The 22,874-nt window shown below is 41.1% G+C and overlaps 1 protein-coding gene across 1 annotated transcript in view; it reads left to right on the top strand.

Annotated features, from left to right (window-relative positions):
* The window catches only part of Lrp2 (LDL receptor related protein 2), a 161,662-nt gene that overhangs the window by 62,186 nt on the left and 76,602 nt on the right, over positions 1 to 22,874 (top strand). The window contains exons 14-29 of the mRNA XM_021193735.2: positions 327 to 529; positions 2,183 to 2,323; positions 3,727 to 3,930; positions 5,652 to 5,844; positions 7,837 to 7,962; positions 8,714 to 8,844; positions 11,637 to 11,774; positions 12,070 to 12,351; positions 13,997 to 14,242; positions 15,742 to 15,861; positions 15,947 to 16,063; positions 17,095 to 17,472; positions 18,524 to 18,772; positions 20,292 to 20,503; positions 21,264 to 21,448; positions 22,057 to 22,285. Coding sequence (XP_021049394.1) covers positions 327 to 529; positions 2,183 to 2,323; positions 3,727 to 3,930; positions 5,652 to 5,844; positions 7,837 to 7,962; positions 8,714 to 8,844; positions 11,637 to 11,774; positions 12,070 to 12,351; positions 13,997 to 14,242; positions 15,742 to 15,861; positions 15,947 to 16,063; positions 17,095 to 17,472; positions 18,524 to 18,772; positions 20,292 to 20,503; positions 21,264 to 21,448; positions 22,057 to 22,285 — 3,154 coding nt within the window. The remainder of the gene's footprint in view (positions 1 to 326; positions 530 to 2,182; positions 2,324 to 3,726; positions 3,931 to 5,651; positions 5,845 to 7,836; positions 7,963 to 8,713; positions 8,845 to 11,636; positions 11,775 to 12,069; positions 12,352 to 13,996; positions 14,243 to 15,741; positions 15,862 to 15,946; positions 16,064 to 17,094; positions 17,473 to 18,523; positions 18,773 to 20,291; positions 20,504 to 21,263; positions 21,449 to 22,056; positions 22,286 to 22,874) is intronic.

Genomic DNA, 22,874 nt, shown 5'->3' with positions numbered 1-22,874 from the left:
CCTCCTCCTCCTCCTCCTCCTCCTCCTCTTCCTCCTTCCCTTTGCTTTGGTGGTACTAGGACCTTAACATAATGGTAAGCACCCTACTTCTGAGCTACAACCTGAGCCTGATAGTTAAGACTCAGCTGTCTTTGTTTAAGAAAGAAAATCCTACATAATTAAGAAGGGATTTCAAAAGCATCCCAAAATATGTCTATTTCAACTTGTTTTATATTATAACAGGAACAAGTTTAGGTTTTTAGAGATTCAGTTGAACAAATTACCTCTTCACTAAAATAAAAATAGAACAACAGAGGTATCATCCATGCTTGTATCCTTTGTAACAGGAAGACGGTAGCTCGTGGAGGCTCCCTCGTCCCGCATCCCTTTGGAATAACCTTATTTGAGGAACACGTGTTCTTTACTGATTGGACAAAGATGGCTGTGATGAAGGCAAACAAGTTCACAGAAACCAACCCTCAAGTGTACCACCAGTCTTCCCTGACACCTTTCGGAGTGACAGTTTACCATGCCCTCAGGCAGCCCAATGGTGAGTCTCTGGACAATGTTCACCTTACTTGGTACAGAAAAGGTTTTCTTGTAGTTATGGAAACTAATGAAGCACCGCACAAGGTTTGGGTGCTGTGTACGTATATTTACAGTTGTCCAGAGTGCTAACCTTCTCAAGATCATGAACCTCTGAAGAAATTAGTGTCGATTATTTTAGAGTTAAAGTCACGAATGTCAAGGAGATGCCTTGCATGAATGTTTCTTGGCTCCTGTAGTGTATTCCAGAGCCTGCCCAGGAGCTTGGTTCTAGTGGCAAATGAACTATACCACCACTCCACTGGGAACAGTCTATGGCATTTGTCCTGCCACATTTGAGGTCACCGGGGTTCCATGTGACATAAGAAAGAGCTCAGTTTTCTTACTGTCAAGTGTGTTTTCTACTTCTTTGGATATGTTTTGCATTTGTTCTTTGGTTTGCATTAAGGCTGTCATGGACCAAATATGTTTGGTATGTTTGTCTGGTCCCTAATTACATCTCTAGTTGCAAATGCCTTCAGTCCCAGCCGAGGCAGATATCTTTCTGAAGCTGAATATACCATAGTGCCATAGTAACAAAAGGTAGTACTGACTTAAAAATACGCATGAAGGAATTTTGATTCAGTTAATGTTTTTAGCGTGTGTTTGAGTATTTTAAATCGAACTTATGACATAACTATCTGCACTGCATTTGGCTATTTTCTGTGTTTGTAGACTGACAAAAAGAAATACTGAAATCAAGGCGATGTTGGTAGAAAGATTTATTAATGAATCATCATTTAGAGAAAGTCCTCATGTTGACTGAGGAATCTGTTTAGAATGAAGAACTATAAAGTAATTAAATTGATGTTTAAATAAGGAAAGAGAGCCACGTGCCAGAACAAAATCACACACTAGATATAGTTAGATGGGTAGAATTTAATATGATACACTTGAAAAAAAAAAGCATGCTTGGTCTGAGAACTTTCTGGACATCTCTGGAATGATTTTTCAAACTCTTTATCAGCTCTCATTGAATTCAGAACTACTGTAATCTGTTCAGTCATCCATATTATTTTCATTATTTGACTCTGAATGATATCTGGCTATTATTCCCTCAAATCAACACAGTTGAGAGACTAAGAATAAGTCAAAGTTTCTGAAGATGGTTTATAAAGCAGCTTGAGTGGCTTAGCAGTGAAGGGACCTGCACTAACACCCACATGGTGGCTCACAACAATCTGTAAAGGGGATCTGATGCCCTCTTCTGGCATCCTTGGGCACTGCACACACATGGTGTACAGACATAAATGCAGGCCAACATCCATACATATAAGACAAACAAAAAATAAAATTTATAAAGCAGACAAAGTAAATTAGTGTTGGCAGCCTTGCACAGGCTGCAGGGACCTATCTGAAGGTGTAGACTTGTTGGACAAATGCATAGTAGGGTTTGCACTAGGTTAGCCAAGCACTCAAATCTTGGTGACCTTTCAGAACCTGATGGGATCATAATTTTTCTCTCCTAGAGTAGTACACTGCAAAACATGTATTCACCAAATAATAGGAAAACTGTGTATATCAGGAAAGAGTCTATCATAGGAATAAATTACTCGGTTGTGTGTGGTTGGTGTTACTCAGTTTTCTCAGTGCATCTTAACCCATGTGCTTTCCCTAGCCACCAATCCGTGCGGAAGCAACAACGGGGGCTGTGCGCAGATCTGTGTCCTCAGTCACAGGACGGATAATGGCGGCCTGGGCTACCGGTGCAAGTGTGAATTTGGCTTTGAACTGGACGCTGATGAGCACCACTGTGTTGGTAAGACATCTTACCTTACCTTCACTGTCTTTCTGGTGAACACCACGTGCTTTATGTACACACATTTCTGCCCAGACCATCCTGTTCCGCACTGGGCTAGTGCTGTTGACTAAATTCTTCCCTGTAAGAAGGGTACAGTGTTCTGTGCATATAGAACCGCTGGAGGATTGAGGTCTCTCTTTGTTCCTTGTTCAGGGTTAGGAATCTTTCCCCTTTTTATTACTATAAGTTATTAGCTATGACCTTTAAATTCTATATGATTAGGTTCGAGCTGCTTTTTATTTCTACTTTCCCTTTTAGGCTGGCCCGGAACTTATGGTCTTCCTGCCTCAGAACCCCGACTTGCAGTTGTAGACCACCATTGGGGGGGGTCTCCACATTTCCTCCCCTGTGCTGGGGTTGGAACCCCAGGGTCTTGTGCTCTGTCTATCACCTTTATGTCTCCACGTTACACGCTGCCTTAATTTTGATGAGATGGGAAGCCGTCCATCCCTGTGAATGACTTCTAGATCAGCTGGCCTCATTTCTCTCCTCCCTCTCCTCCTCCTGAGTCCCTTGGAGCCTGCCCTTTTCCTTGGTTACCAGCCCATCTAGTCCCGATGACTCTGAACTCCACTAATATTGCTGCTCATCATCTTCTGGATATATCCTTGCTCTCTAGATATTCCTGCCTCTGGTGTCCTTAACTTCTCTGATATCGAGTGTTTAAAAAAAATAGAACATTGCCTAATGATTTGATTTTGAACTTCTTCAGCTTTTGCCTTCTTCGTTTGGATGCACTTCCATTGTCTTTGAGTTTTCTAACGTGCTGTCATGGTTTTCTTAGCTTTTTGACATCATTCACTATTCTTTCATTTCTTCAATCTCTCATCTTCTCTCCCTTACATCTTTTTGAATAATCTATATAATTTCTACTCTGTGTCTCTTCTGCCTCTGTCTCTGTCTCTCTCTCTGCATCTCTCTGTCTCTTTCACTGTCTCTCTCTGTCCCTGTGTGTGTGTCTGTCTGTCTGTGGTTGCCCTATAACCAAGTGAGCTGCAGGTTCAGTGAGAGGCACGGTCTCTGGGGAAAGGACTAGAGCCTTTCCTCTGGCCTTTTCCTCTCAGGTGCCCCCATGCCCCACAGTACCTCAAACACAAGAAGAGCTAACAGGGGTGTGAATATACATGACATTTGTGTATAAAAATGTAATAATAAAATAGGACTTTAATACTTCTGTGACCATTGTTTGCTTATCTCCGTTATTCTAGACTGGTTTCCAGTTATATTAACTCTACATTTAGCTGTTGTTCTTCGCAGAGTTGGATTTTATGCTTACCTAGTGTACTGGATAAGCAATGTCTCTGGAACATGGCAGGGCGGCACTGCCAGCTCACTCTCTTGTGGCCTTCCTCTTCCTACAGCCGTTAAGAACTTCCTGCTCTTCTCATCACAAACGGCTGTGCGTGGGATCCCATTCACCCTCTCTACCCAGGAAGATGTCATGGTTCCTGTCACAGGGAGTCCTTCCTTCTTTGTTGGAATTGACTTTGATGCTCAACACAGTACCATCTTCTATTCAGATTTGTCGAAAGACATAATTTATAAACAAAAAATTGATGGCACAGGTGAGGAAAGTGTGTATGTGTTGACATATTTGATTTGTTTTCACTAATACTAGCAATTACTCATTTGTTTTGCATACATATATACAAACATCATATACATACACATTTGCATACATATATACACATCATATACATAAACATATACATACACACACATATATATTTACACATATACGTGCATACATGCATACATACATACATACATACATACATACAGGCTTTGACCTACTGTTCTCTATACCTCTCCTTTGCTCTAGCTCACACTGGCTTAGAACTTGCAACAATACCCCCTGCCTCAGCCTCTTGAGTTCTGGGTTGATAGATATGAGCCGCCCCATTCCCTGATACCTCTCAATTATTTTCAAGACAAATCATAATCTGAGTTGGCTTTATTGGTAAGTTGGTTAGAGATGGGGCCTTACTATGAAGACCCAGCTTGTCTTGTTCTGTGTTATATAACCCAGTTTGGCCTCAACTCACAGCTATGCTTCTACCTCAGCTTCCTAAAGTCTGGGATTACAGGCTTGAGCCACCACCCAGGCTCAGGCTGTGTAGTTTTTTTCTTTGTTCGTATTTTATTTTCTTTAAGAAAGTACATTTTAATGTTGACAAATGAGTTCTTGGAGCCCCAACCTGCTGGTCCTTTGTCCTCTCTGTCCTTCAGTCCCTGTCTCTTACTCGCTAGCCCCTAGCTAAGCTGTGACAACACCTGGCACTGTCTCCCTCTGCTCCATTGGGAACCTCTAGCCTACCACACATTATCAAGCTGTGTGCACCGGAGACTCATTGCTTCTCTGCTCCACTTGCATCTTCCCATTCATCATCTATAAAAAGGCTCAGTAATAATCCCCATGCATATATTGTACCCATGATGTTGAATGGATTCATGCAAGGAACCTGGCTCAAAGTGAATACTTAAGCAGCATATTTTTGTATTATTGGCACAAAAGGCCACCTTTTATTTTTATTTATTTATCTTTATTTAGAAATCCTTATTTATTTATCTATCTATCTATTTATTTATTTATTTATTATTTATCTTTTTTGAGACAGAGTTTCTCAGTGTAACAGCCCTGGCTGTCCTGGAACGCTCTCTGTAGACCAGGCTGGCCTCAGGAACTCAGAGAAGCACTGGCCTTGATTAAAGGCATGTGTTTTAAAACCCACTGCAAAACAGAAATGTGGTTGCTTATTCTCAGTGAGCTAGAGAGAAGGAAGCCCCGAAGTTGTCATAGGGAAAGACATGCAGAGGAAAGGTGATCTTGTTCTCATGTAGCCAGCTCCTCTGGCTTTTTTGCAACCTTGGCTTCCTGTGGCTGTCTAAGCCCGCTGAGTGTCTCTGGAGGGTTGGGCAGTACTGTTTGTGAGCTACCCCCAACTGTACCTGGCAGTGTCAGCTCAGAGCTGTCTCTGGGTGGTAGTAGGTGAGTTCAGGTATCTCTCTCACATGTTCTGGAAGGTTGAAGAAGGGAGGAAAGCCAGAGCCAGTTCTGTTTATCACTCACTACCGTATCTCCTCTTGGAGATCCAAACTGTGGGCAAGAGATGGATTCTAGGTTTATCTCATTGTTGCTCAGCAGTTCACAGATTCTTTATTTTTTTTTTTTTTCCTTAAAGAATTCCACACATGTTTCTACAATATGCCCTTTTTTATCCAACCTTTAAACGTGCAGCCGTTGGGAAATTTGTCTTAAATAACACGACTGTATTTTTACCGCTAGGAAAAGAAGTCCTCACAGCAAACAGGTTGGAAAATGTTGAGTGTCTGAGCTTTGACTGGATCTCGAGGAATCTCTACTGGACAGATGGAGGGTTGAAGAGTGTCACGGTCATGAAGCTGGCTGATAAGTCCCGACGACAGATAATCAGCAACTTAAACAACCCTCGCTCCATTGTGGTGCATCCCACTGCTGGGTATGTGAGAGAGAGCTTGCAACGGCTGAATGCCTTTCACGGTGTGCTGCCCCAGGGACCAGCTGCTCAACTCACCTGCAATCTCATCTCTTCGGCATACGCTTAAGGGATCACCTTATCTACTTGAAAATTAAGTTTTACCTTTCTCTCAAGTATGGTTTTCTATAGTTACCTTAGGAAGGAAAAAAAAAAAATCTAGCAGAGTTATCAAGGAAGGATCCAATTCTTGCCTGGCTTTAGTGTATGGATACGAGGTTCTAGTAGGGGGTAGGGGTGGGTGGGGTGGGGGATTGGGCGCTAATCATCTAGTCGTTTTCAGTTTAAGAACTTTCGAATCCCTGTTTCATGGACCATTAGCACGGGGTCAGACAGGAGGAAACAGAACAGTCTACAGTGTTCTTTTTCTTTTTATTTTTTTTTATTTGAATATATGCAGTAGCTTATTCAGAACAAGCTTGAGATACTCAGTTGTAGTTGAATGGAATGATAAGAAAAACTCAAGAGATGGTAAGAAAAACTTGTGACTCACCAAGCCAAGTTCCCTCACCTGGGGTGGAGGTGGGATATATATATATATATATATATATATATATATATATATATATCCTCTCTTTAAGTCTGTGGCTAGGTGAGGTATAGTGACTTGGGAAGGGCTCACACTGTTAAGCCAAATCTGTCAAACTCTAGACCTGCTCAGACACAAAACTTGTCCTTTGTTTCTTGTTTCTTCTTTCTTTCCTTCTTTCTTTCTTGCTTGCTTCCCTCCTTTCTTTTTTCTTTCTTTCTAAAAACTATGTTCTCTTTATACTTTTAGTTTTTCTTTGTAAACCTTATTCACCTACACAGTTAAATGGTTGATTTTTTTTTTTTCTAATGAATTTATAGCAACCTGAATCCATAGTTTTGAAAAGCTGTTTCATTCTTCCCATTTTCTTTGAAATGATGTAAAGCCATCATAGTTTAGAAAGTTACACTCGGAAATGGTTTTGATTCCTAGGGATTTTATGAAAGAGAAAAAGAAGTGGAGGGAAAAAAATTGGTGTGTGACTTTAATCCCAGCAACTGGGAGGCAGAGGAAAGAGAATCTCTTTGAGTTCAAGGCAGCCTGGTTTACATAGTGAGTTCTAGGATAGCCAGGGTTATATTTTAAGAGACCATGGTTCAAAACAAAACCAAATACTACCCCCCCCGAAAAAACAATACAAAACAAAAAGGAGAGAAAAAGATGTTGATTAGAGTTAGATTAGTGTGTGTGTGTGTGTGTGTGTGTGTTGTATGTGCCTGTAGGCGAGAATGCCTGTGAATAATCTAGAGGTCAGAAGACGGTGTCTGGGACTTGAACTCCAGATCTTTTACTTACTGAAACATCTCTTGATCCCTAACCTTGAGAGAATTTTTTGTAGAATTATAAATTCCTTATAGAAGAATAGAGAATGGCCTGGTGGGTTCTAAATGTTTAATCCCAGATTAAACGAAAATAAGCTTGATTTCTTATTCATGAAGTCTTCACTATGTAACCTGAATTAGGGTCACATATGAAAGATGATACCTAACTATTATCTAGCATTGGTGCTGATGACAGAGGAACATAAGTTGTTTTGTTTTGTTTTGAGACAGGGACTTCCTATGTAGCTCTGGCTGTCCTGAAACTCAGTATGTAGACCAGGCTGGCCTTGAACTCACAGTAGCTCTGGCTGTCCTGGAACTCACTATGGAACTCAAGGTGACATATGTCTCCCAAGTGTTGAGAATTAAAGGTGTCCACTAATATGTTGGGTGACAGAAGTTTTACAACCTGTAGTCTAGTTATTCTCTCTCCCAGATGCCCATTTTAATATCATGTATAATTGTGACTGTGATTACTTAAATTGTAACTTAGAATTAAATGTGCCAAACCTGATAGCATATATAAAGAATAAAATCAATTATAACTCTTTTAAGGTTATTAGTTTGTTCTAATATTGTCCTCCTTGATTTGCTCCTACTTTCTAGGTATATGTTCCTGAGTGATTGGTTCCGTCCTGCAAAAATTATGAGAGCATGGAGCGATGGATCTCACCTAATGCCCATAGTCAACACTAGTCTGGGGTGGCCCAATGGCTTGGCCATCGATTGGAGGTGAGTAGAAGCTATCTGAATTTTAATCACTGTAGAGTATGGAGAAGGTATACTAGACACTGGTTCCAGTATACTGGACACATGGTAGTGTGTTGGAGTAAGGAAATGAATCCTGCATGTTTCTGAGACTTTTTGATCACTGTCAGGTCATGGGTAATGGATGCTGAAAGATCTAGAATACAAACACAACTGGCAAGCTGCTGGTGGGAGGAAAAGTCAATGCACTCTTAAGTATTCTGAGGAAATTTCTAGAAACAGTAGAATGACAGGGCCAAGATGGATGAAGTTCGTATAGAAGTCCGTGTAGAGATCTGATGAAACGTAGCAAGCTTGGGTTTAATCTTATAGAATTACCTTCAGGATAGTAATTAATCAACAAGTGAATTAGTGAGTACGGACTCAATCGACTAGTGTACATTTGTTTATACATACTTTGGTGATTCTCAGGAGTGGATCAATTTAGGAAGAAGACCAATGAGCTTATAAATTATTGAAGCAAGTTATGGGAGAAAAAGGGCAGAAGCGTGTTCAGTCTTTTAACCATTAACATCAATATTCTTGTCTATTTCTCAAGGAGGAAAACACATTTCCCAAATCAAAGATTTCAAATTTTAAGTATGTGTGAGAAGCATACGATGTAAATTTCTAATAGACACATTTGACTTTTATATGAAAGTTATCTGCCAACGTCCTTACTGTTTGGGACACTCATGTCTTGGGATTAGATAACATGTCTTCTTCCTTTTCTTAGTGCTTCCCGGTTGTACTGGGTGGATGCCTTTTTTGATAAGATTGAGCACAGCAACCTTGATGGTTTAGACAGAAAAAGACTGGGCCACGTAGACCAGATGACACATCCGTTTGGACTCACCGTTTTTAAAGGTATGCTTTGAGGCAACAAAAGGTATATGTTTGCCATAGAACCCTATACCCACCCCAAAATGTGACTCATGAAGAACAGAAACATATGACTTTTTTTCCATTCATATTTCTATACAATTTTCACATTGCTAGTAAAGATTTCTGAGAGGCATGGACTTATGGGAAATGATAGAGACCATGATTACTGCCAAACTTTGGTCTACTTCTCTTAACTACCTTCTTCAGTGAAGACGTGCTTCTGTGACTTGGGTTGCTCAGAATGAATCCCTGTCTCTGTCTCTGTCTCTGTCTCTGTCTCTGTCTCTATCCCTCCCTCCCCCCCCCCCCTAAAATCTGGTGAGCCAGGCTTGGTGGCACACACTCATTTGGGAGGATGAATCAGGAGGACCACCATGAGAGTGGCCTGGGCCACATAGTTAAGTCATGGCTCACTTGTATAACAAGACCATGTAGAATAAAACAGCTGACTTGTTTATTCCTGAAGTAGGGTTCTTGTGTGTAGCGTGTGGATTACACACAAATGCTCGCTCAAACCTTCCCGTAGTGTGTTCCGTTATCCCAGCTCTTGGAAAGCAGGGAAATCATGAGGCTAGCCTGGGCTGCAGGGCAAGATCACAGCCAACTCAACTGAAGAAACTGAAGTGTGAGACCTTGTTGCTCAAAGCAACTAGAGTGGGTAGTCATAATGAATAATATTCCATCCTGCTGTCCATCTGCGGAGTGTGTGGCATTTTAAAAATATTTAAAAAATGCTCTGAGATTTTTGATGAGATGAGTCAATTATAAACAGTCATCCCTCCCGTTTTCACTCCCCCTTTCAAATATTGTCTGTCAGGCTCGTGCTATTTGCTAGTTATAGGAACTTTTTTTTTTTTTTTTTTAAGATTTATTTATTTATTATATGTAAGTACACTGTAGCTGTCTTCAGACACTCCAGAAGAGGGCGTCAGATCTTGTTACGGATGGTTATGAGCCACCATGTGGTTGCTGGGATTTGAACTCCGGACCTTTGGAAGAGCAGTCGGGTGCTCGTATCCACTGAGCCATCTCACTAGCCCGGAACATTTTTTAAATGTTAATTTTCCTCTGTTATATGGTGGAATGTTTGGATATCTTTTGGTTTTTATCAGCATGAAAAACAGCGAGTGCATTCCCATGAGAACAATACTATAACCCAAAATATTAGTCTCAGTCAATTCTGATTTCCATTATGAATCTCTTTTCCCTTTCTTTTCCTTTGAAGACAGGGTCCCCCTACAGAACCTAAGCTCATTCAAACCCATGATCTTCCCTCCTCAGTCTCAGAAATCTATGAATGCCAGCATGCCTATCTAGCTTCACTATGAACTTGCTATGGAATGCTCTTTTGTTTCACAATACTATGCAAATCATTAATCCTTTACTGAAAGACCAGCTAGATTTTCTTGACAGTATGCTGCACAGGCCTATAAGTTTGATTTGACTCTTCATCTATTTAAATACAACGAGACACTGTTCTGAATGGTAGAACTGAAATCTACAATTAAGAGAGATATGATTTAGTGGTTTTAATGACGTACTAGTATGGACCACAGATAAGGAAACTTGATTTCATAACATGAGTGACATTGTTAGCATTTATTCTTTTTTTTTTTTTTTTTGTCTTTTAAATATTTTATTAATTTAAAAAAATTTTTTAGTAGGTATTTTCTTCATTTACATTTCAAATGCTATCCCAAAAGTCCCTTATACCCTCCTTTGCCCTGCTCCCCTACCCACCCACTCCCACTTCTTGGCCCTAGCATTTCCCTGTACTGGGGCATATAAAGTTTGCAAGACCAAGGAGCCTCTCCTTCCAATGATGGCTGACTAGGCCATCTTCTGCTACATATGAAGCTAGAGACACGAGCTCTGGGGGTACTGGTTAGTTCATATTGTTGTTCCATCTATAGGATTGCAGACCCCTTCAGCTCCTTGGGTACTTTCTCTAGCTCCTCGATTGGTGGCCCTGTGTTCCATCCAATAGCTGACTGTGAGCATCCACTTCTGTGTTTGCCAGGCAGTGGCATAGCCTCACCAGAGATAGCTATATCAGGGTCCTTTCAGTAAAATCTTGTTAGCATTTGTTCTTATTTGTATTTTTTAGTTAGTTACGGTCTTGCAGAATTCTTTGAAATCTAAATTATTAAGATCATATGTAAATTTGCACAATTGTTGATATTTTTACCCAAACACACAACTTTTTTTTTACAAAATGAGATCTGTATTTTTTCTTATTAAAAGCTCCTCCTCCCTCTCCTCCTCTTCCTCCTCCTCCTCTGTGTAGCCCAGGCTGTCCTGGAACTCACTCTGTAGACCAGGCTGGCCTCAAACTCAGAGATCTGCCTTGCCTCTGCCTCCTGAGTGCTGGGATTAAAGACATGGGCCACCATCTCTTAGCAAAAGCTTTTTATGAAAACTGGATCTGTAAATCTGTAGAAATTTGCATAGGAAGTGGAAGGATGCTACACTCTGAACTGGTCTTAGACATGATGGACTCTGTTTCCTTCAAAAAAAAAAATTAAGTGTTTTGGCTGGAGATAAGAACTCAAAAGATTCTTTTTCATGTTTACTTTTATATACGGAGGTTTAAGCCTAATTGCTACTAAATATTATGTATCTGCCTCAGCCTGAGCCATGATATCAATAAAATCCAAAGAGCAAATGGTTACAGGTAGATGGTCCACGGGCTTCTGGACCACTGCATTCTTGTAAGCTTATTGCATTTCCTTAAACTGTGACTGAAGTGCGAATCGTTCTCTTTTTCTCCTTAGATAATGTGTTCTTAACAGACTGGAGACTGGGTGCGATTATTCGGGTCAGGAAGTCTGATGGAGGTGATATGACAATTGTTCGAAGTGGCATCAGCAGCATAATGCACGTGAAAGCGTACGATGCCGACCTGCAGACCGGTGAGGGGCATTGCCAAGTATTCTCCATATGGACAGAGTTATCTGGTTTGGTGGTTCCTTTCTCTTTAACTGTATCTTCCTGACAGTGCTACATTCCTATCAGCCATATAGTTGAACACAGCACAACTCTGGTTTCTCGGAAATCCACACCTTAGAACTTTCCTGTCCTTAATCTGAATTCTGTCTTTGGGCTGATTCCCAACTTTGTAGTGTTGGCTCTGGGTTTTTTTTTTTTTTTTTTTAATGTTTCCCTTCATACGTTGAAGGTTGGATCTACTTGTTTCTGCATTTCCAGGGTCTAACTTCTGCAGTCAGACCACCCATCCCAACGGCGACTGCAGCCATTTCTGCTTCCCAGTTCCAAACTTCCAGCGGGTCTGTGGCTGCCCCTATGGAATGAAGCTTCAGAGGGACCAAATGACTTGTGAGGGAGACCCAGCCCGAGAGCCACCCACACAGCAGTGTGGCTCCTTCTCCTTTCCCTGCAACAATGGCAAGTGTGTGCCCAGTATCTTCCGCTGTGATGGGGTGGATGATTGCCATGACAACAGTGATGAGCATCAGTGTGGGGCTCTTAGTAAGTATCTGTGCTGTGGTTTTGGGGAGGTGACTAGAACAGAAGGCTGGCCATCCATAAGCAATAATCAAAGCATGGGCTATCTATGAGTATGGGAAAATACCACCGAGGTATTCTTTTAGAAAATAAGACACATAACATATACTCCAAAGACAAGTTAAGCAATACATCTAATTCATAGGTAATGTTAGAGATGCGTTAGACTATTATTGATAATGCTTGTAGACAATAGCTCTTTTTGAAATTATATAGTCAGTTCACTCTTTAAAAAGTCAATCAGGGCTGAGGATAGGGCTCAATTGTAGTGAAACTGCTTATCATGAACAGGGCCCTGGGTTTGATCAGCAGCAATGGTGAGAATAAAATTACAGAATAGGTCCTTGCAACTGTAGCCTTTGAAAACATCATGTCCTGTGTCTGTTTTATCCCTCTTTTCAGAGTGAAGTGAACTGAAGCAGAATGGGTCTGTAATTCTACACTCTTTGATGGATTCTAGTCTATAAAGTTTCAGTCCTAATGATTACCATTGCAGAAGGACCAAATATCCCATTAAAAAAAATTGAAAATAATTGAGATCTTTAGAAGCCTCTATTAAAATGAGGCCAGTAGTAACCTGTGCACTTAGAGTGAAAGAAGGGTTATTTGAGGCAGGCGTGGTGGCGCACGCCTTTAACCCTAGCAGAGGCAGGCGGATTTCTGAGTTTGAGGCCAGCCTGGTCTACAGAGTGAGTCCCAGGACAGCCAGGGCTACACAGAGAAACTCTGTTATTTGAAAAGTTGTATATTTTTGTGAAATTGTCATAGGAGGGATGTAGAGGTGAGCCCAGGATTATATAGACTAGAGCTTTAGTCTTGGAAAGATTCCCATATCTTTCAAAATCTAATTTAAGATATTTATATAGTAATCATAGTTTTCTTTTGATGGTTAAAAAAGGATATACATGTATGTATTAGTCAGGGTTCTCTAGAGTCACAGAACTTACAGATAGTCTCTATATAGTAAAGGAATTTATTGATGACTTACAGTCTGCAGTTCAAATCCCAACAATGGTTCAGTAGTAGCTGTGAATGGAAGTCCAAGGATCTAGCAGTTGCTGAGTCCCACACGGCAAGAAGGCGAAAGAGCGAGAGCCAGACTCCCTTCTTCCAATGTCCTTATATGGTCCCCAGCAGAAGGTGTAGCCCAGATTAAAGGTGTATGCCACCACACCTTTAATCCCAGATGATCTTGGAGATCTCCCTGTCTTAATCTGCTGGATTCAATCACCACTGTGTCTCAAGATCTCCATACCAAGATCCAGATCAGAAACTTCTATCTCCCAGTCTCCAGATTAGGTTCACTGGTGAGCCTTCCAATTCTGGATTGTAGTTCATTTCAAATATAGTCAAGTTGACAACCAGGAATACACTACAATGTATGTGTATGCATATACATATACATACATATATACATATATGTATATAATACACACATATAGTATGTGCATATATTATGCTTGATACTTACCAAACGTAAACCATTCTTATATTTCATCTAATTTTTTGTGATAGTGTATTGAAAGGTGAGAAGATCTTTGCTTCTACAGGAACAACCTCAAATGTTTAGAACCAAGCATTTTCATGACCGCCTTGTGGCTCTTTATAGATAACACCTGCTCATCTTCGGCTTTTACCTGTGCCCACGGTGGACAGTGCATCCCTGGCCAGTGGCGCTGTGACAAACAGAACGACTGTTTAGATGGCAGTGATGAGCAAAACTGCCCCACTCATTCGACGACGTCTACTTGCCCGCCCACCTCCTTCACCTGCGACAACCACATGTGTATCCCAAAAGACTGGGTCTGTGACACAGACAATGACTGCTCAGATGGATCAGATGAAAAGAACTGCCGTGAGTGTCCTGCTCACTTCTCTGGGTTGGTTAGCCTTGTATGCATATAGGTTTGAGTAACCTTTGAGTTTTTTCCTCTAAGACTCACACAGTTCTATCCTTGTCAACTTCTGGATATCAGTAGTCTGAGACATGTTGAAAGCTTTTCCTAAAGGCACTGAGCTTTATCACAGCACAATACAGCGGTCAGACATCTAGATAGAAACTGTAAACAAAGGAAAACGAACAAAGGACCTGAACTGGATGCAGTGGTGCACATCTGTTGTCCCTGCTTACTGTTGCTCTAAAGGAAGGGGAGGACTGAGGACGACCAATGGAGAATGACGTCAACCTGTGCTATCAGATGCATGTGTACCCATGCATGTCTCTAACATCCATTTATGATCATGCATATATGTATCACACATGTATGCATGTTTTTCTTACCTCCTTCCCTTTTTTTTTTTAAAAAAATGTTTTCATTTAATACAGAACAAGGACATAGACTCTCTTTTTATCTCCCTGGTTCTTTTTCTTTAGCATGGTTATTTGTAACAATAGTTTAAGATGGAACAGAGTTCTCTAGACTAAATTCTTATACTGGTTGCAGGCTTAGGCAATTCATTTTCCTTCTGGGGGAGTTGGGCCTTTTTAATTTTTGCAATCTAGCAGTGTGTGATTTTCACACTTTATGACTTTATGGAGGAGATAGGCAGTCTGCACGCAACTCCAGCATTGGTGCTTCTTGGCATGTGGTGAGCTGACCGTGTCACTCAGATTTGGTAGAGTCAGAGACTCGTGAGATACAGCCCCAGGCTGCTTCCTCGATGAATGGCTTCTGCTTCCAAAGATTTAATTCCAAATCTTTATTTTGGGTTCTCCCACTGTGCTGGCTTTGACGTGGCTGCTGGTCTGAAGGAGCCTGTACACACATAGCACTAAGTTAAGTCTGTTAACAGAAAATAAACTTGGCTTTGAAAGCTTAAGAACATAATTTGGATCATTCATATTGCCACCCCATCCTACTTTTTTGATAAACAAGTCCATATACCTGTAGAGAGAGTATCTAGGTCTTTATGGGTTTGGCACCTGTAAATAATAAAACTGATGGCCTGTGACTTAGGCAGGAAATAGAAGGTGGAACATCTGGGAGGCAGAAAGAATTCTGAGATAGTGTCAGGCTGGTGATTCACCCTTGGAGATGTGTGGAGACAGGTGCATGTGACCTGACCACAGGTAACCAACTCCATGGTAAACTGTAGATTAAAATAAATGGGTTATTTTAAAAGTTATGATCTAGTCAGAGAAGAGCTGAGCTATATGGCTGACATATTTGTAAATATATTTTGAGCCTTACTTTGAGGAGCATGGGTCTGGGAGGTAAAACCAAACCAAACTTCTACAGCAGAGGAAGGGGTAACTGATTGGAATGTATTTTATGAGAGAATCTACTTTTAATAATAAAAAAGCTTAAGAACATTAAAAAAAAAAAACTTGGCTTTGTTTTTGTTTGCCATTAGAAGCTTCGGGGACCTGCCAGCCTACCCAGTTTCGTTGCCCTGACCACCGGTGTATCAGCCCGCTGTATGTCTGTGATGGGGACAAGGACTGTGTTGATGGCTCGGATGAGGCAGGCTGTGGTAAGTGGACAGCCTTGCTTTTCCCTTACTGTGTGCTCTGTGTATCTTGGAGTTAATGTCATACACTTCTCTTTTTTGTTTCCAGTGTTAAACTGCACGAGCTCTCAGTTCAAATGTGCTGATGGGAGTTCTTGCATTAACAGCAGGTACCGCTGTGATGGGGTGTATGATTGCAAGGACAACTCTGATGAGGCGGGCTGTCGTAAGTGCCACACACACAGTGTATTTCAGACAACGGGATCCCTTATTTTAGTATTGGATATTACCATATAGTTTTTTTTTTTTTAAAAAAATAAAAAAAAAGCACAAAGTGTTCTTATGAGAATAAAAGATTGACAGGAATTAATAAATATTACATGGGTAATATTACCATATAATGATTTGCAGCTGGTGTTCTATAAATGGACATATCAAATAGTTAATTCCTTAGATATACATCCCAAGGACATCCAACAATGTGGTTTTTAAAATTACATTTATTTGCTTGTGTGTATTTGCGTGCACACATGCGATGCACACACACATCACGGTACATATATGGAAGTCACAAGACAACTTTGGGGGAGTCAGTTCTTTGTATCCATTATGTGAATTTTAAAGTCTTTAACCATTTTGCCAGCCCCGTCTGGATGCAGTTTCATTGAAATCTCAGTTGGGAAGCCAAATTGTGGACTAGAAATGGTATATTCCTATATGGGATCGACTCATTCATTCAAGCTGTAGGTTTTTCCATAGAGAGATTATAAAAGGGCTAAGGTAACTGAAGCCAGGCAGATAGCTTTGTGTGTGACTCAGTTAAACTTCTATGAAGGGTTAGAAGGCGAATAAACTCCTTCTAATTCCAAGATCTAAGGAGAACTCCTTGTAATTCTGATGGATTCTGTTCTGTCATAGTCCCAGATTAGGGACTATGATATGATTTCATCTGCTTGAATAGTGACATTTTAGACAATCCCAAGGAATAAGAAAGGAAGGGTGTAAACCCATTGATGGGGGAGGGGAGAAACAGGATGAATTTCTGACTTGTACTTCTATGCAAGAGTGCATAGCTTGTTGTTAGATCCCGTAAATATTTCCATGTGCCACAATATACAGGAATTTAGTATTGGTTTCATTTTTAATCATTACTATATGCCTACTGCTTGTCCAGAATAAACTCGTCTGAATCTATATCCCAAAAGGATCATACCTTCAATCACAAGTGCGTTACTCACGTGTCTTTGTTCCCTCTAGCGACCAGGCCTCCTGGTATGTGCCACCCGGATGAGTTTCAGTGCCAGGGAGATGGTACCTGCATCCCTAACACCTGGGAGTGTGACGGGCACCCAGACTGTATCCACGGCTCGGATGAGCACAACGGCTGTGTTCCTAAGACCTGCTCCCCGTCTCATTTCCTCTGTGACAATGGAAACTGCATCTACAACGCCTGGGTCTGTGATGGGGACAATGATTGCAGGGACATGAGTGATGAGAAGGACTGTCCTACCCAGCCTTTTCGCTGTCCTAGCTTGCAGTGGCAGTGCCCAGGCTACAGCATCTGTATCAATCTGAGTGCCCTGTGTGACGGCGTCTTTGACTGTCCCAATGGGACTGATGAGTCCCCGCTTTGCAGTAAGTTCCCTGATTACAGTTTACTGGACACAAATTTATTCTGAACGGTAGATGGCTGTACCCCTGCACTGTCACAGACCCCATGTAGTATTTTGGGAAAGGGATTTTAGTTCCTCTGTGACTTTATATCCCCGTAGGAGTAACTATAAATTCCAATAAATGATGACTGCATAACACTTCTCATTAATATCTTTTTACTTGTGTCTGTGGTTTCTCTTCTCTTTATGTCACTGTTCAGGATATCATATCAAATCAAGTGTAACTCTCTTGTTTAATGTGTCCATAAACTTTACTAACTTGAAGATTTTCTAATTTTAATCGGAACTTGTCATAGAACCAATAAAACTCAGTGGGTTGTGTTTGCAGTGATTAAAATGCTCTGATTGGCATGTAATCCTAATTACTGTCCTTTCTCTCTTTCCTCTTTAATTAACGCTCACTCTCAGATGAACCACAGCAAGGTATGACTGTGAATATTCTAGACCTTTATGATTTCACATGTGTCATGTGTATGCCGACATGGTACTAATTACTGTGACCTCCCCTTCTAGTGCATGTTCTGTGTTTTGGCTCTTTACCCATTAAGTTACGGTGCTCCTGACAATAGGGAGTATTTTCATACTCAGTATATGACCTGGCTTTGGGTTGCTTCTGCCATTGCCACGCTGGCTCTAAGAGTAAGGAATGATGGGTGTGTTAGCAAATTGTGTCCTCTCCAGTTGATCACTTCTAGCTTTTCCTGCAAAACATTTCTAGTTAGGCTGGAGAAGTTCAGAGGGAGCACGTTAGATTTCTCTGCTTTATCAGTGACAGTTTGGTTTCTTGATGCCAGCATTAATTTCTCAAGGTTCTCTAATAGCCATAAATGGAGCTGTATAGGAGGGTGGTTGTATACTATAGCTTCAGGCAATTCAGAGAGGACACGTTTAGCAGCTTACCCAAGAGACTGGGGCTCTTAATTAACTCTCATCAAAGTAGGCATGTAACTACATTGGAGTGAGTCAAAAAAGCAAGGACGTCTGACTTTCCCTCCTGTGACTCTTTCCTCTAGATCAAGACAGCTGCTCACATTTTAATGGTGGCTGTACTCACCAGTGCATGCAAGGGCCCTTCGGAGCCACCTGCCTGTGTCCATTGGGCTACCAACTTGCCAATGATACCAAGACCTGTGAAGATGTAAATGAGTGTGATATTCCAGGCTTTTGCAGCCAGCACTGTGTCAACATGAGAGGGTCCTTCCGGTGCACTTGCGACCCAGAATATACGTTGGAAAGTGATGGGCGGACTTGCAAAGTCACAGGTAATTATTAAGCTTAAAAGGGAGCTAACTCCAGGAAATTTAAACAACCTCTCTCTGTGTAAGATTGATTATCAGTCAGTCTGACTAGACAGACAACTTATTCAATGCCTTTTGACCCATATGAAAGTGAATCTGCTAGATATTACAGTGTTGACTCAGCTGCTCTCAAAGTGATTCAACAGAGGAGGGCTTAAAAGTTTCCTTATTGCAGGACACTATGGCTTATGCCTGTTATCCCAGCACTTGGGAGCTAGGACCAGATTAATTAGCCTGGGCTTTATTTATTTATTTATTTTTAGTTCAAGGCCAACCTAGGCTACAAAAATACCAAAGCTTTGCTTCAAAAATACCAATGTCAAACAAGGAACCTTTTCAAGAAGGCTGGATGAAAACAGTCTAAAGGACAGAATATTTTTTAAAAATATTTATTTATTTTATGTATATGAGTACACTATAGCTGTACAGATGGTTGTGAGCCTTCATGTGGTGGTGTTGGGAATTGAACTTTAGGACCTCTGCTTGCTCCAGTCAACCCACTCTCTCCCGTCGACTCCACTTGCTCAGTTCCTGCTCGCTCTGGTCCAAAGATTTATTTATTATTATACATATGTACACTGTAGCTATCTTCAGATGTCCCAGAAGAGGGCATCACATCTCATTACAGATGGTTGTGAGCCACCATGTGGTTGCTGGGATTTGAACTCAGGGCCTTCCTAAGGGCAGTCAGTGCTCTTACCCGCTGAGCCATCTCCCCAGCTCAACAGACTGACTCTTATTATCTGAAGTTTCCACCCAAGATTCAACAAGTTTGCTCTAGTCTTTTCTTTCCCTTAGAAAATAGGCTAGGAAAAGAAACATCCTTTTCAGGAAGTCAATCCATCATTGTCACCGATGCACTATTGGTCAGAACTCAGTCATTTGGTTCCAGCAGCTGCAGGGAAGGCAGAGACCAGTCTATTTGAGTAGCCTTAGGCCAACCTAAATGTAGTGTGACTTAACACTAAAAAGACCGAGGGGGGGTGGAGGGGGGAAGGAATATTCGTAGACAGAACTCTCTGCTACACCTAAACGTTTGCGGGGGTGGGGGGGGTGGGGAAGGGAAAATACTCAAAACTTGGTTCCTGCCAAGAATCAAGCCTACAGTCTGCTAAGAGAGAAAGCAAATTCCAACAAGCAAGTCAAGGATCAATGTCTGAACAGCTCACTCCAGACTGGTACTTAGATGCCCACTGAAATAATCCAAGTATAGAAGCTTTTTCAGAACATAAACTACGTACCAGTGATTATCCTTGAGTAAACAAGGTTCCCCTGATCCCTCTTAGCTCTGAGATCAGGGGTGTTCAGGGTGATATGTCTGTAGGCAAAGTGATTAATTAGTTCTAGGGGCTCTTACTCTCCCATTTCTTTGGTTTGGTACCATACACTGGATGTTGGGGAGACTTTTTAACTGTATTTAATTGTACTTTTCCTTTCAGATTCATTGATGGTTTCTTTTCCTTTTTTCCCTTTTCCTGCACAGCATCTGAAAATCTGCTGTTAGTTGTAGCAAGCCGTGACAAAATCGCTGTGGACAATATCACTGCCCACACGCACAACATCTATTCTTTGGTCCAGGATGTTTCTTTTGTGGTGGCTCTGGATTTTGATTCAGTCACTGGTCGTGTCTTTTGGAGTGACTTAATGCAGGGTAAAACCTGGAGTGTCTTTCAAAATGGAACCGACAAGAGAGTGGTAAGTGCTATTCTTTATCTATAGTCCTTTTGTGTTTTCTGTTGTTGCTCACCAAGAGAAGGTCCTGCCTTCCCTCATCCTGGGCAGCACATCATATTTAAGATGTCCCTGACTTCAATCCTGTGCGTGCGCACGCACACGTGTGTGTGTGTGTGTGTGTGTGTGTGTGTGTGCGCGTGCGTGTGCGCGCTCTCTCAGACTCTCCATGATTCTGAATTCTATGCCATGGGATGCAGATACTTTCTTGCTCTGACCTTGAAAGAATCTTTCATAGGTCAGAGCAAGAGAGTTAAGGAATTGCTTTATCGAGCTTTGATTGATTTAAAAATTTCTACCCATCACCCTGAGTTTGTTTGATTAACTAGCTTTTTATTTTATGTGTCTGAGTGCATGCCATGTGTGTGTGGTTTCTAGTAGAGGCCAGAAGATCATGTTTGGACCCCAGTCATGAGCTGCTGTGTGAGTGCCAGGAAACAAACTTGGGTTCTCTGCAAGGACCTTTTAATTATGGAGCCATCTCTTCAGCCCCCTAAGTTTGTTTATTAATTTCTAATAGATAAAGCGGTTACTCATTGGTAGAGCCCCTTGGCAAGTGTAAAAGCTTTTAAAATCACAATGAAGCCTGCTGCTAATACAGTCGTCTCACATTATTTAATGCTATGAGTGTTTTTTATATTTATCCCTAAAAGCACTGCTGTTGGCTTACTGGTTAGCTACACTTATTCTTTCTAATGTTAACATCTTATCCTTTCATCTGTAGGTCCATGACAGTGGCCTCTCTTTGACAGAAATGATTGCAGTAGACTGGATTGGTCGCAACATTTACTGGACAGACTATACTCTTGAAACAATCGAAGTCTCTAAAATTGATGGAAGTCACAGGACAGTACTGATCAGCAAAAATGTCACAAAACCTAGGGGACTCGCATTAGATCCCAGAATGGGGTAAGAGAGACATTTACTAGTTTAAACATGCAGGTATTGAATGTATGGTAGGTTTTAATTAATGCATGTAGTAACAATGTCCCATAGATGAGCCACACTTAGCTGTGATTTTGATACAACGAAATGGCTGTTTCTGCTTACAGTTCATGTTATTTCCTAGAGATTCCCTTTAAAGTGTATGAGGAAGAGACATTTGCTTGATAGGTGTAAGAAGAAAAAAGAAATTCATGTATTTCAGAAGCTTTGAACATTTTTCCTAGATTTTAAGTAGATTCTGTAAGTTAGACTGTTTTCTCTAGGATGAATTAGACAGTTTATGTTCAATATGGTGCTGACTTCCCTGAGTTATTACACACCAGTGACATTTATAATGAATCTCTGAAGATGGAGAAGTCAACTCACTACTTACAACTGGTAGGGTAACAAATTACTCATGGATTGTTGGCATTGGGGCACGTCCATGCCATAATGTAATGCATGCTTTATGTACATTACAAAGACATCCAGATGGCCTGCGGTTGCATTATGATCATGGGAAGCAATGACCCATTTGTTGCATTATATTAAGTGGGCATTACCTTTCCTGTGTATGTCCCCTCTCTTTACAGTGACAATGTAATGTTTTGGTCTGACTGGGGTCATCACCCTCGAATTGAGCGGGCCAGCATGGACGGCACCATGCGCACAGTCATTGTCCAGGAAAAGATCTACTGGCCATGTGGCTTAAGTATTGACTACCCCAACCGCCTCATCTACTTCATGGATGCCTATCTTGATTACATTGAATTCTGTGATTATGATGGACAGAACCGAAGGCAGGTCATTGCTAGCGATTTGGTAAGTTTGCTATAATGAAGTTCAAATTTAAACTAAAGTGGAAATCAGTATCAAGAGAACTGAGAGCACATATGTACAATGAGATGAGAGAGAGAGAGAGAGAGAGAGAGAGAGAGAGAGAGAGAGAGAGAGAGAGATATCAGGGAAGAAAACCAGTGAAATATCATCGACCTTCTATTGCTAACAAGAAAATTAAGATGTTTATTCCACTCAGTTATATCGTACCATGTCTTGTAAAAGATCATGACTTCAGAGATCTGTGGGTGCCAGTCTTTTGCTTATGTATCTTTTAAAATCATGGTCTAGTAAAAGTGAAAAAACTAGACTCATATTTGTGAATGAAACCAGAACCTACTATGTGTTTAACTCCCCTCCCCCCCCAGTGGATTCTGTCTAAGTTTTACAAATTAACCAATGCAGGGAATATACATAAATTACCAAAGAGCTATCATAGTTTAGTTTCTGTGACTTGAGGAAGCCCAAGAGGAGCCATCTTTCCAGTCATCGGGGGTAATATACACCTTTGGTATAACAGATTGAGCAGCAGAGCTAGCTCTGGAACAATTTCCATTTTAAAAATTGATACCCT

This window comes from Mus pahari, chromosome 3 (genome assembly GCF_900095145.1).
Source record: "Mus pahari chromosome 3, PAHARI_EIJ_v1.1, whole genome shotgun sequence".
NCBI lineage: Eukaryota > Metazoa > Chordata > Mammalia > Rodentia > Muridae > Mus > Mus pahari.
The sequence above is the reverse complement of the archived record's forward strand: the minus strand, read 5'-3'. Positions and strand labels throughout refer to the sequence as shown.